This window comes from Lepidochelys kempii, chromosome 10 (genome assembly GCF_965140265.1).
Source record: "Lepidochelys kempii isolate rLepKem1 chromosome 10, rLepKem1.hap2, whole genome shotgun sequence".
Taxonomy (NCBI): Eukaryota; Metazoa; Chordata; order Testudines; family Cheloniidae; genus Lepidochelys; species Lepidochelys kempii.
This window is the reverse complement of record NC_133265.1, coordinates 50,931,649-50,945,671: the sequence shown is the minus strand read 5'-3', so window position 1 is coordinate 50,945,671 and position 14,023 is coordinate 50,931,649. Positions and strand designations below refer to the sequence as shown.

The 14,023-nt window shown below is 37.7% G+C and overlaps 1 protein-coding gene across 5 annotated transcripts in view; it reads left to right on the top strand.

Moving 5' to 3' along the window:
- IREB2 (iron responsive element binding protein 2) overlaps positions 1–13,810 on the top strand; it is a 42,173-nt gene extending 28,363 nt beyond the window's left edge. For 4 of the 5 annotated variants that reach the window (XM_073303542.1, XM_073303543.1, XM_073303544.1 and 1 more), the window contains 11 exons: positions 1,214–1,373; positions 2,223–2,358; positions 3,028–3,112; positions 3,952–4,108; positions 4,556–4,680; positions 4,979–5,083; positions 5,364–5,506; positions 7,558–7,705; positions 7,794–7,916; positions 9,446–9,631; positions 10,257–13,810. In XM_073303542.1, the coding sequence (XP_073159643.1) occupies positions 1,214–1,373; positions 2,223–2,358; positions 3,028–3,112; positions 3,952–4,108; positions 4,556–4,680; positions 4,979–5,083; positions 5,364–5,506; positions 7,558–7,705; positions 7,794–7,916; positions 9,446–9,631; positions 10,257–10,367 (1,479 nt within the window). In that variant the 3' untranslated portion in view covers positions 10,368–13,810. Of the gene's footprint in view, positions 1–1,213; positions 1,374–2,222; positions 2,359–3,027; positions 3,113–3,951; positions 4,109–4,555; positions 4,681–4,978; positions 5,084–5,363; positions 5,507–7,557; positions 7,706–7,793; positions 7,917–9,445; positions 9,632–10,256 lie in introns of those variants that run through there. The other variant, XM_073303546.1, reaches the window with a different exon arrangement.
- The last annotated feature ends 213 nt before the right edge of the window (positions 13,811–14,023 follow it).

Below are 14,023 nucleotides of genomic sequence, written 5' to 3'. Positions count from 1 at the left end.
GTGCTGAAGAAATATATGTAATTAATTAGGTTTAGTGCAGGGATGGGCAAACTTTTTGGCCCAAGGGCCACATCAGGGAATAGAAATTCTATGGCAGGCCATGAATGCTCTCGGGTTCAGGGTGTGAGCTCTGGGGTAGGGCTTGGGATGAGGAGTTTGGGGTGTAACAGGGTGCTCTGGGCTGGGACCGATGGGATCAGAGGGCAGGATAGGGATCAGGGCTGGGGCAGGGGTGCAGGAAGGGGTGCAGGTTCCAGCTGGGGATGAGAGGTTTGGGGTGCAGGAGGGTGCTCCGAGCTGGGATCGAGGGGTTTGGAGAGGAGGAGGGGCATCAGGGCTGGGGCAGGAGTGTGGGGAGAGGCTAAGGGGTGCAGGCTTCAAGCGGTGATTACCTCAGGCGGCTTCTGGAAGCAGTGGCATGTCCCTTCTCCGGCTCCTACGTGGAGGCGTGGCCAGGTGGCTCTGCACACTGCCTCATCTGCAGGCACTGTCCCTGCAGCTCCCATTGGCATGCCAGAGGGGGTATTAGAGTGCGTAGGAGCTGGAACGGGGCCGAGCCCTGACCCAGCGCCCCGGCTGGAGTGGGGCCAAGCTGCGTGGTCCAGCCGGAGTGGGGCCAAAACGCTGCTCCCCAGCGGGAGCTCACAGGCTGGCTTAAAGTGGCTCCAGCCCGTGGTCCATAGTTTGCCCACCCCTGATAGTGAGTAGAATATCTTGTATGTGATGCTGGAGGAGTTGTTTTTAATGGACCAGTTATGGTTTATATTAAAAGTCTTGAGCCTTGCCACATGATACACACATTTCTAATTTTGCAAACTACATATACCTGAATGAATGCCTATTCCTTTAAATAAGGGAATTCACCTAAAAGAAGGGGGAAAATACTCTAGGGATTTGATCCTGCTTTTGATGCATAGGCACTTATTGCCACACATTTTGTACTATTAACAATGGCAGTTATAAAGGTATATGGATGAGCGCATCACTGTTCATTTGAGGGCAATGAGTCCTTGCACGCATCTCTGAAGACTTCTTTGAAAACCTATTATATTTCAATGTACTCATATGACTGATAAGCACTTTCATGGAGTACATGAGTCTTAAGTGAAGGTTCACATAATCATGCTATGATGAGGTACATATCTGTTTTAAGTGTGATCTATAGTTGTTGAATTGTCTCTGTTCTTGACTTGTTATATATTTTGTCATCTAGATTGGCTTTAAAGGGTTTCAGATTGCTGTTGAGAAACAAAATGACATTGTGCCTGTTGAGTATGAAGGAAATGAGTACAGATTGTCTCATGGATCTGTTGTCATTGCTGCAGTAATCAGTTGTACAAATAACTGCAATCCATCTGTCATGCTTGCCGCAGGTATGTTGTGACTGGTGACAACTAACTTTGGTTTACTATTGCAATCTGGTGTTTACATGGTCTTTTGGTCCAATTCTGCAAATGCTCAGTGCAGGGAATTCCCAGTGTCCAGACCTTTTAACTCAGTTAGACTGTTCATTGTACTTTTAGGCCTGAATTCCTGTTATATGTATTGAGAACTGTGTTAATGAGAAGTGGCCTTTATTGTACATAGTGCTGTATAATTTCAAAGTTTCTGTGGCCTTATCAGACATCTATAAAAACTAGATGCCTATGAAGGTAGGTCTAATAAGTTTGTGTTTGTTTACTTTATGATCCGACATTACCAGTCTGTTTAGAGCTCCTTTCAAAAGGCTATGGATATCAACATAACCATTGATAGTGTCAGGAGGTTTTGATCCCTGAATGAAAGGGTGAAATTTAGCCTTTAATCAGATGCTAGCTGAGCTTTAACAGCAGGAATTGAAAAGTCAGTGACAGAACTTGAAATAAAACCCAGACCAGACCACCCTTCCATGCTCTGACCACTAGACCATCCATTAAAACACGGAGAAGAGATTTTCTGTCAGGTAAGGGGAAGAAAATGGATATGTTTGATCTGAATAAGAAAACAAATATGACTTCTTATTATTGATAAAGCAACTTTGTTATATTACTTGTCTAAGGAATATTACAAATATATACTCCTTTTAAACAGTTTCCTTAAGAGACAGTAAATGGTGATTTCCCTTATTTTCCCCTCGTCACAGTAATTTATCTACCTGACACCATCTTGGTAGTTATAAATTCAGTTGCTCTTCCAATAAATATGCACAAGTCTTATTTAACTATTGTTTTGTTTTTCTTTAGGTCTTTTGGCCAGAAAAGCTGTCGAAGCTGGACTGATGGTTAAACCTTATATAAGAACAAGTTTATCTCCGGGTAGTGGGATGGTTACACATTACCTCAGTTCAAGTGGAGTGTTACCATACCTCAGTAAACTTGGGTAAGTTTAACGTCTTTATTCATGCTGACGGAGGGAAAAGTGGTGCATGTGTAAGTGGATTTATGTATAGTCCTTAGATATGGCCCCAGTTCAGCAAGGTGCCTAACTTTAAGCATGTGAATAGTCCCACTGACTTTGGGACAACTTGCATGCTTAAAATTAATCATACACATAAGTGTATGTTGGATCAGGTCTTGGCCCTTGCACATACAATTTACAAGGTGCAGGTGATCTCCTGTGCCTGAGCAGAAGCCTGTTTTCTTTAACAGAGCTCCACAGGACTGGTGGCTTGGATTGTAAATTTTTCAGGACAAGAACCAGGCCCTGTCTTGCTTGTCTGAGACACCTACTGTACTTTTGACTGCTCAGTAGCAATAATAATCATAATCAAATCACACTATGTATTAGCTTTGTTTTATGCATGAACTTTATTGTCCTTGCTTACGTTTCACTAAGTAATGGCAATACATCAGGAGATATTCTGGAGACCTGACTTATTTTTTGTAATTCACCAAGACAAGTGAGAAGTAATGAGATTATTATCTCTTTTCAGTGTACTCAGTATAAAAAATGCCCAGTTAGCAAAACAAATTCCCTCAGCTTCAAATATTTCACCAACACTCATTTTAAATAATTGAATGTGCTACTTACTCCAGTTTTTCAATGCAGGTTTGAGGTTGTTGGATATGGATGTTCAACATGTGTTGGAAACACTGCTCCCTTGCCAGAAGCCATTCGGAATGCGATAAAACAGGTACAGCTTAAAGATTCTGACAGTGCATATACAATGTAGCAGATTCTTTTCTACTCAAATGGTCAGGAAATAAAAGAATCTGTATAAAATAATATACTTTGTCCTTGGCTGGAATTTTGCAGTGCATTTAGAGATGCATCTTTGCATGCCACATGGAGTATATAAAGTGACTAATTTGGTGTCTGAAATAATAATAAAGTCATAGTGAATACAACTTTATACTACACAAATCTCAGCTGTAAGATGAAGTTTGTGTATTCTTGCAAGAGTTAGTCATATTGTGTATGATATATACATATGCTAACCTGAGTTTCTGCTATTTTCTTGTCATTGGCAAAATAAGGTTAATGATACAGAAATGAGCCAATGGTTGATACTTTCTTTATTGTATATCTAGTAAGTCTGTAAAGCACAAATGTATTTTGGAATATTAAAAAAAAATCACGAAAGTGAGCAGTTTTAGACAGCTAAATGATAAGCTGCCTTTAGCCTTATCAGTGCTAAAAGCAGCTCAATCCTCAAGGCTGCTGTTAGCAATGAGGGAGTAATAGAGGCATCAGCCTGGGAAAAGGTGATGGAGAAGTAGGAGAAAAAAGGAGGGGAGAACTAATCCAGCTGACTAAGAGGAGACATGAGGGAGTTCTGTGACTGGGGAGACAGAGTGGGAATAGTAGTGGTAGAGAGCAAATGACCTTTCATTTTAGGGGCTTCTATAAGTACTTACGGTACCTTTAGCTTTTTTTTTTTTTTTAAGACAACAGAAATCTAAGCAAACTGTCATTAATGCACCTATAAGTTCGTAAGGAGTGCTGAGAAATGTATTTGTTTCTACCTTTCAGGGTGATTTAGTTGCTTGTGGAGTTTTGTCGGGAAACAAAAACTTTGAAGGCCGTCTCTGTGATTGTGTCCGTGCCAACTACCTTGCTTCTCCACCTTTAGTAGTTGCTTATGCTATAGCAGGCACTGTTAATATAGATTTCCAGACTGAGCCTTTAGGTAACTATTTTTTTATATCTCATATTTCAGAATAGTACCAGGTTTTCTTTGGGTGCTTTGGCTTAAAATGTCTGCCTGTTAAATGGCAGCAACTTTTGCATTTTCTGTTTTGAAACAGGACGATCAGCCTTAGACCACTTCATCTCTTCTTTTATTTATACTCAGATATTTTGTCTCATGAGAGAAGGTGGAAATTACATATTTCCTCAGTTTTTCACAACGTTTGTTTCATTTAACTGGCATTTAAGCATGCAGAGAGCATTACATTATTACAGCACTAGACAAAGAATGACCATGCTTTTCATTCCTAACAGCAAAGAAATAAAAAATCACTTAGCCGATTACTTTTTTGGAATCGGCTGTAGCATCTTTGAATAAAGTCTCAACATATATGGGGGGTTTTGTTCGTTTGTTTTTGTTTTTGCTTACAAAAAACCTTTTACATAGGCATTGATCCTAATGGCAAAAATATCTACCTGCATGATGTTTGGCCTACTCGAGAAGAACTTCAGCAAGTTGAGGAGGAGTATGTGATATCATCCATGTTTAAAGAACTGAAAGAAAAAATTGAGGTAAGATAGGTCTGTCATTTTAAATAGTTTAGAAGACAGTGCATTTCTGTATAGCTTTGCTGTATCTTCTGGTTGAAACAGCAGCCGTTTTGGAGGGTTCTGATACCGTGACTAAGATTAAGTGACGAAGATATGGCCACCTGTATTCTGTTATACTGGGGTTCTTAAACAGTGTACGTTACGATGGTATCTCCCACAGTATATTACAACCTCAGAAAAAAAACTTTAAGACTGTATAAGATAATTGTAAATCAGTTTCCCTGATAGTCTAATTGGCTAATATACTCTCCTTTTGTAGAAAGGCAATAAGCGATGGAATTTTCTGGAAGCACCAGAGTCAGTTTTGTTTCCATGGGATTTGAAGTCCACATATATCCGATGTCCTTCTTTTTTTGATAAGCTTGTAAGTACAGTGATTCCATCTAAAATAATATTTTGGGAAGTGCTGAATACTAAAGTAAGGGGAAAGTTGCGTTTCAGTAAGATTTGGTTGTATCTGATTAAGTTGTGTAGCATTAACCATGTCTAACTGTCTCTAACTGGTGTTCACACCATTGGAATGATTGGAGCTCATGGATGGATGCTCCATTTTTGACGTGAACAAACCTGTTTAAATAAGATTTGTGCTAGGAATCCTGGGGGGAAAGTATGTATTTTTTTTTTCTTTTTTTCCCCCTTAATAGGCTAAAGAGCCAATTTCACTACAACCAATTGAAAATGCCCATGTCTTGCTATATTTGGGAGATTCTGTAACTACAGATCACATATCACCTGCTGGAAGCATTGCAAGGAATAGCGCCGCTGCGAAGTATCTGACAAACAAAGGGTATGGATCGTAACGTATATTTAAGCCCCTTCATTTTCATTTTTTTAACTGATTTTTACCAAAAATTTCCCGGGTTTTACAAAAAGTATTATTCATTTTTTTTCTGATTTTCATCCTACTTTTGTATCCTTCAAATATATTTTAAAACCCTTGTTTTATTAGGAAAATACAATACCTTGCATGAGATATATGTATTACAATAATACATTAGTTTGTATATACATGCAAAGCTGACTGAAGTAAGGCTGTGTATTAGTCTACTCTAGAAGATACACATAATAAACAAACAGGCACACATGCAAGCTCTGAAGTGTGTGTGCATCTGAATGTACTGATGAGTCTCACGCCCACCACGTACACATTTCAAGCTGTTAGCAGATAATGGTTTAAAGATTTGACACACTAAAATGGGAAGAAAACAAAAATCTGTCAGAATACATTTCAGAACACAAGGAAGTATTCAAAAGGAGAAAAGAAGTCGAGTGTGTGCGCTGCAAATGGTGTGGCCCAGTTATCAAATGTAAATATTTATAGGTAATAGTTCTAACTCTACAAAAGTAAACTGTTGATTCAAATGAAAAGTTGTATTTGGGGATAAGAGATGTATTATTTTCTTAAACTCAGAGGTGAAGTTGTGTTTTGAGTTCTATTCTAGTTCTGCAGCAAACCACACTGATGAACGGAATTCAAAGAATTATTCTGCTGAATACTTTTTCCCTGTCTTTCTGTCCAACAAAATAAACCCCTATATTTACCCAGAAAAATAATATTTTTGCACTGATTTTTCACCTGTTTTTTTGTTGTGGTGGTAATAAACATTGATAAATTCCCAGGAAAAATTAAATAAAAACAAAAGCTGAAAACAAAGGGCCTTACGTATATTTTATGAAGCAAATGAATCTGCTTTAGTTTTTGTCTCAGTGGGGAACTTAATTTACCAAATAAACAACTGATCATCAAAAATTGTTTTGTTCTGTAAATGCCATTATGCATTAGAGAAATTAATTGTGTATGTCCTGGCTAACATGTAAACTGTCACTACTGTGATTGTAGGTCATCACCAGAAATGTATTTGAAATCTCTTTTGCCTTGTGAACAGCTGAAATCTATTTTAAAAGATCACATCGATGAGATAGACCATTGTAAAAAGATAATGGTCTGCTGCCAAATCCATCTCAAAACAAAGATACATTGTTAATTTACAAAGCAGATAGCACTAATCTTGTGCTAATGGTCTATTCTATGTCCATTGATTTTACATAAGAAATGATAATGTTGCTTTCACTTCATTTGATGGGTGTTGAACACAGTATAGGGATAATTGCTTACTCCACTGCTGTTGCAAAATTATTGTTCTTGGCAAAGAGAGCAGACTGGCAAATAGATGCACAGAACACATCAGAGACCAGCTTGTTCATAACACGCCTCGTTTAAAGACTGAATTGCCGCTGTATGAATGTGAATTTGGCTGAAGGTTTGATGTAGATTTATTTGAGAGATGAATCAACAATTCTGGACCCAATATAATGAGATGTTAAACACCCTTAACCCCCAGTGAAGTCTGAGGGTACCCAGCTTTTCACAGGAGGTGCAGAGCTCCTCACAGAATCAGACCTTCCATTTGGTAGCACTTTACACGGACTAATTGTACGGTACTGCACCAACAAACCCCAGTTTATCAGCCGAATATCTCAAAATAATGGCTTCCGGTGCCCACTGTTTACCCATGACTATCTCCCTCAGTCTAAATTAAGGGTACTTTCTAGAAGTAAAAATGAATTGACCCTCACTGCCAGCTCAGCTATCTCACTCATGAGACTAGAACTTGTAGATACTACTCATGTTGATTTTTTCTACAGACTGCTTAACCAACATTTGTTAGAAAATTAGTCCTCCTAGATTGTCACCAAAAAGCCACTTAAAACTTCAGTTCAGCTACAGTTGTAATGTTCATTAGCTAGTGCTCTATACCACCTAATGGTAAAAACCCTCCAAAACAATATCAGTAGACTTTCTGTTGAATAGTAAATACTGTCTTATGATATTTGTAGCCTCACACCTCGTGAATTCAACTCTTATGGAGCTCGAAGAGGTAATGATGCTGTGATGACCAGAGGTACCTTTGCAAATATGAAGCTTTTGAATAAATTCATAGGAAAACCAGCTCCAAAAACAGTTCATTTCCCATCAGGACAAATGGTGAGCATGTATTTGTTCAAATGACTCTATTAGCTAAGAGCTATGGATTAGAGCTTGTCTAATGATTTCACTTTCTTTTTTCCTGCAGCTAGATGTGTTTGAAGCAGCAGAGTTGTACCAGAAAGAAGGCATTCCTTTGGTTATTTTAGCAGGGAAGAAGTATGGACTGGGTAACTCAAGAGACTGGACTGCAAAGGGGCCTTTTTTACTGGTACTGTTATATTCTCATGAAGTTAGTTTCAAATGTATTGTTTTAAGAAGATGTCTTTAAGCATCAATTCATGTTGAACTGCCTTCAGTTTAAATTTAAATATTTGCAAAATATTGTTTGCTTGAAAATGTATAATCTGTAGTTTTCCTTGGTAGAATCTGCATAGAAGAGAACAGGTGGTTACAGGGCCAGTTTATTAAATTTCAGAAATGTATAATTTATCAAGTTTGGCCCACAAAATGGGGATCCAACATAAGAGGTTCTAGACTTAGCTAGATAAATGACATACACTATTGGTCTAGGGCCCCAGTCCTGTGGGGGTGCTCTGTATACCCCCCAGCTCCTATAGGGGTTAGGGGGAATGAAGGGCAGCCTTTGTAGTAGCTAAGGTAAGTGCCAGTCAGTTATTTTTGTGTGCTTGCTTTGGCTGCAGTATAAGTAACTAGGGTAAAAAGTATGTTGAAGTTGGCTAGCCTACTAATTATTCCTTTACCTTTGTAGTTTCTTAAATTTAGTTTTAAAAGTTTCATTCTCTCCCGTCACTTCCCCAGAATCATTGCTCTCCCATTTTAGTCTCTGTTAAAGTTTTTTAAGCAAAAAGAGGAACTTGCTGCCTTTTTTTCCCCCCCTGGAAGCTTTATTTAAAAATTATGTTCATATTTTTTAAATGTTTGATTTTCAATTTTCAATTCAATCCACATTTCGCAGTCTTGTGAGTGGAAAAGCTGCACACCATTATTTGGGGTTGAATTTTTCACTAGTGAGCTAGATCACTGCCAATTTTCAGCTGAGTATTGTAAAACTGCAACTCTTTCTCAAGAAAGGAAAACATCCAGACAAACTAATATCTCTCGTTACCAATGCTCTGCATTTTTGATGAAGGTTTTCTCTGTTTAGTTTGTGCATGTGGTGGTGAAGCCATTGGATACATTGCAGACTATTCTGATAAACTGCATTTATCATATACCTCTGTCTGTCACTTGCTCCCTGTCCATCTATACTCTCCATCTCTCTGGGAAAGCATCTAGCATTCCATGCCACCTCAGCAGCTTCAGATAAACATTTTTTTAAAACTCTCAGAGAAGTGTTTCCTTTTGCCTTCAAACGTCAAAAGATCCCCCTAATTACTACAAAACAACAACAGACTCTGAAGCCCTCGGTGGACAGTGTTCGGTCCTGCATTGCTAATAGATTTCAGTTTCAGAAATGTTCTGAAAAATAACTAAAAATGACACCACCTTATTGCACTGGTCTGCTTCCTTGGTTTATTCACTGCCATCTGCTTGTTTTATTGCCAAAAATAAGTTGTTACTGCATTTTACCCCGCTAACACTGCAGAGCCAATAACGAGGCATGTCCAATAAACCAGACTTCCACCAGCTTAAGATACAGGAGTCTGGAGGTCACTGCCTCTGTGTTGATCAGAAAAATATTTGGTGTTAGTTTTTATGGTTATTTTCATTAAACTTCATTATTATGCAGACTGCTGGCTGAAATCGGAAACCAATTATTTTATTTACATTTTATAGGGTGTTAAGGCAGTTATAGCTGAAAGCTACGAAAAGATTCATAAAGGTCATTTGATTGGAATTGGCATAGCTCCACTTCAGTTTCTTCCGGGGGAAAATGCAAACGTTTTGGGCCTCACTGGCAAAGAACAGTTTTCTATATCTTTTCCTCAAGAGCTGTTTCCAGGAATCACATTGGATATTAAGGTATTTCTAAAATATATCATCTCTATTTCAAGGTGCAGACCATTGGAATTATGAAGTAATATGCTGATTTACTTGAAAAAGCAAACATAGTCTTGCCTTGTGCTTAAACTGCTAGTGAACATAATTTGCCAGAATATCTTGAAAGTACATATAATTTTAGTTGCCTTCTTGTTCCGTTATTTGTCTGCATGTGCAGCCCCTAATCACTTCAGTTTTCCCCCAACACAGAAACTTTGTTAAAAGCCAGTTAAAGTTTAATCAAATCCCACTCACATAACTTGCCATTTCCTTGTTTCTAAGGGATTAAAGCAACAGTCTGCATGATTCCTTTCCACCTAGACATCGCATTCAATGCCAACTATGACACAGTTTGCACATCCACAGGGAAATCACTCCTACTTCCAGCAGAGAATGCAGCACAATATGCTCCCCAAAATTATCTAAAATTGTGCACTAATATAAAACGTAATCGTGGTCTTAGCAATGTGAACATCTGGAATGGTTGGCATATGCAGTTTGAGTTTTTGTCTGTCTCATTTATTGTTTGTGGGTAGAGTATGAGTTCAAAAATTGGAGACAAGTTTTTAAAAGTAATTAACACTAATTGTTCTTTTTTATTTTGAAGACTAACACTGGCAAAGTGTTCAGGGTGATTGCCTCGTTTGAAAATGATGTGGAAACAACAATATATAAACATGGTGGAATTCTAAACTATGTGGCTCGAAGATTCTTATAGTAGCTACTGACTATATGGATACCTTGCATAATTGGTAATTCTGAAAATGCCTTGTGTGAACCCAGGAATCCATGCTATGGAACTGCAACAGTCCCAGTCCGCTCAAAGTTATTTCGTCCATGGATGTAGAAGATTGTGAATCATTGTAGTGACCGCAACAAGATCCTTCCTGATTTTAAATAATATTCAAATGGTGCTATTAACATTGCTAAAATCGACATACGTGTTTTGTGGCAGAAAGCTGTAAGTATGGGGGGGGGGATATTTTATCACACCATTTTGTAGATAAAGGATGTGAAATCCAAAACTGAATTGTGCTGAAGATTATTCTTTAAGACGACTCCTCCTGCAGTTGTTTTCACTTAGTTTTGCACCTGTAAATCTGTGTACTGCTATTTGTTGGTTTAAAGGTAGCAGATGATATGGAATGTTAAAGGCAAGAGAGATGGATTCTTCCATGGTAGTAGCTAAGAATCCAGATCCGAAGGTTTGAATTCATTATGCTTTAAATTGGGGGTTGACCAAAAGAAGGTCCACACGAAGCCCAAAGAGTTCTGTAAACATAGGCCGTGGCTTTCTTTACCTTCACTGTGGAGATGGTGTGCTCTGTCTGATCCAGATCAAACATCACTCAGAGTAAGATGAAATATTGTATGCTGGTGATATGAAGTCTCCATGGGCCACACCTCTGTATTTAAAATGAGGATGGCTGCAATAAATTCTATTTCATGGAAGATGCAGCTCTGAAACTTGGGGCAAGTTCCTGTGTCCCTCAAGTGGGCAGCTTGCCCATCTTTGCTGTAACTGGAGCAGCATGGTTGTCCCCCTTGTGTCACCCTGGGAGTTAACGTGTACTGTTTGCAATGTCGCTAACCAAAGTACTGACAAGCTGAGTTGTGAAAACCTACTTTTAAAAAATGTACTAGACTTTTAGATTTTCTTCTTTGCTTTTAAGTGTGGCCTACGATTACTGTGTTTTCTTTCTCTTAAATTACATTGTAACGCATTACAAGGCTGAGATAACCATATTGTCTCTTAAAACTTCTAATGTGTTCTCTGAATACTCTTCTCATGACACTAGAACTCTGCTTAAGATCCCAGTTTTCTAACCAAAGCTAGCTGTTACTGCATTGCCTTTTGAGCTGCTGTAGTTTTGGTTGTGTCAGCACTTCCATGATAAAAGCCTGTTTTCCATGAGTTTACAATTGGAAATCTACTGTCTCAGCACAGGAACTTATTTGGTTTCATTAGTTTAAAACACCATTTTACAACTAATGATTTTTAAATTACTTGTATAAATCAATTTCTGATTTTTTTTTTCCTCTTGAAGCTCTTTTCAAAGTACATTTTAAAAATCGGCTTGTGATTATCTATTATATGTTTATAGTTCCCTTTGGGAGAGAGAGAACATTTATTACCATTAAATATTAGCTAGTCCTCTGCACATGCCCAGTAAATTATTTCCATAATTATGCGTTAGGATTTCTACTGCAAATAACATGTATATCAAAACTCTTGAGAGAACAATTTCAGCTTTATTGCATGATGGGGGGTTGGATTTTAATATAAATTACTAACTTATACTCAGGCAATAGACTGTAGTGGTCTTTCAGTCAAAAAATATAGGGCATAAAAATACTTTTCAAGTTTTTACATGAAAATGTAATTTTTAAAAAATCCTGTTTTAAACCATGTTACAGTTTTGACAAAGTCCTGAAAAGACATGGTTAAAACTGGCAAATTTATAGCACTTTCAGGTGGTGGTAATAATTTTCATGATGTGAGATAACATAGCTGTCAAACTGAACTTTGAATTCCTTGGCTACTTCATTTTATGTCACAACCCTAGTGACATTTAAACACCTTTGTGTGTAATATGCTTTTTGAAGAAGGAAAGTTTTTCTACACAAATTCCAAAATCCTGTGTAATCTTTTCCTACATTTTACCAGCTGAGCTGTGCTTTCTTTTAGCAAAGATAAAAACCATTGACAATTGCCGCTGCTCAGTAAATTAATTTAATACATTTAAGACAAAAACTACTCAGCTGTATGACTGCTGTGTGAATTAAGCATTCAAAGATCCATTTCTATCTTGGATGTTTGTAATGACAGTTGTGATTGAGGAGCCAATCTTGTTTATTGTATAAAACTGGCCTATCTTAATCTCACTCTGTTTTTCAGCTGAGTGGTATATTCTCTCTGGGTTCAAGTAAAGGGGAATGTGTGTTCATTATTGGGGAGCAAACAGTTATGCTAACTGATAAAGATGTCCCCCCCCCAGCCGATTACTGTAAGTGGAAATCCTGTTATTTGGCACGAAAGAGTTTAGTTTAAACATCTCTCTTGTCCGACTACCATTGCTTGAGTTCAGCACACAACCTCCCAACTTCTGCAGTCTTGCAATAAAACACTTGTTGCTGCAACAGTAAAATACTCAAGAGAAGTGATATAAGACACATCAGAAGTAAATCAATATTGTGAGAGAAAATGCAATTTAACAAGACATTTATCAACCTACAATTTTTCCAACATTAAAACCAGTAAATTCTGTTGAGGCATTCCGATGTCTCTCCTGTAGTGATTACTTTAATTCTGCTGCTCTTATGCTTTAAAATCACTGAAAGAATATTATGAACACCTCAAAGTAAGCTTCTGTTTTCATAGTTGAGGTCCTGTCATTGCTATTTCACATGGGCTGATCCAAAGCCCATTGAAGTCAATGGGAATCTTTTCCTAGACTTCAGTTGACTTTGGATCAGGTCCCCAGTGCCCACAAGTTTGAAGCATGGTGAATGCTGAGGAAAATGGCACCTATCTGTTTTGCTTGTCACAAGTTAGCAAACTGCTGTAGAAATGAAGGAACTTGCTTGGCTGTCTTCCCCTGTCCCCCCGTCACGTGCATGTGATCACAGGCATTACATAACCCCCTCTCAACACAGCAGCAGGGGAAACAAATTAATTTTGACATAGTGCTAGGATCTAGTAGTTTGAGATGCGATAGCCTGATTAAATGACATCCATCTCAAAGCAGTGGCAGGATACAGTCCAATTAAAGGACTGCTTTCACCATATAAAATACAATGTTCAATAAGCTCTCTTTCCTGTATTTTAAAGCATAAGAGGAAAAAAATAAAGTGACTCTCCAAGTGTTAGACATATTTAACTTATAATTTTTTCCCCCAGAACTTTGGGATAGTGTTGATGTTTATAAATTTTACACATACATATAGGGACATGAAACAAAATGTATATTAAACACATTTAAGCAACTGCAAATCAGTGTCTGCTGTTTAAAGCCAACAAAACAGTATAACAGTTTTAAGTTCAATAATGTTAAGTATTGTATAGAAATATTATCTTGAGACAAAGGTCATTTGCTGACAACTGTGCATAAAATGTTACTGATGTTGTAAATTATTTTTAATAAAGAAAATTGTATCACACTACTTGTATGCAACAATCTGTTTTAAAACAAATCACATAAAATGTGTTTAAAATGCCAGCATAATTCTTTATAAAAAGGAGGCAAGGATATGTCTCTCAAAATTTGGGAACCATTATACATTAAATCACTGGAAATGCAAACTGCAACTGTCATGTATGGAGTACTCTGTCTGCAGTGAACTGAACAGCTCAGAAGTAGTAAAAAATAAACA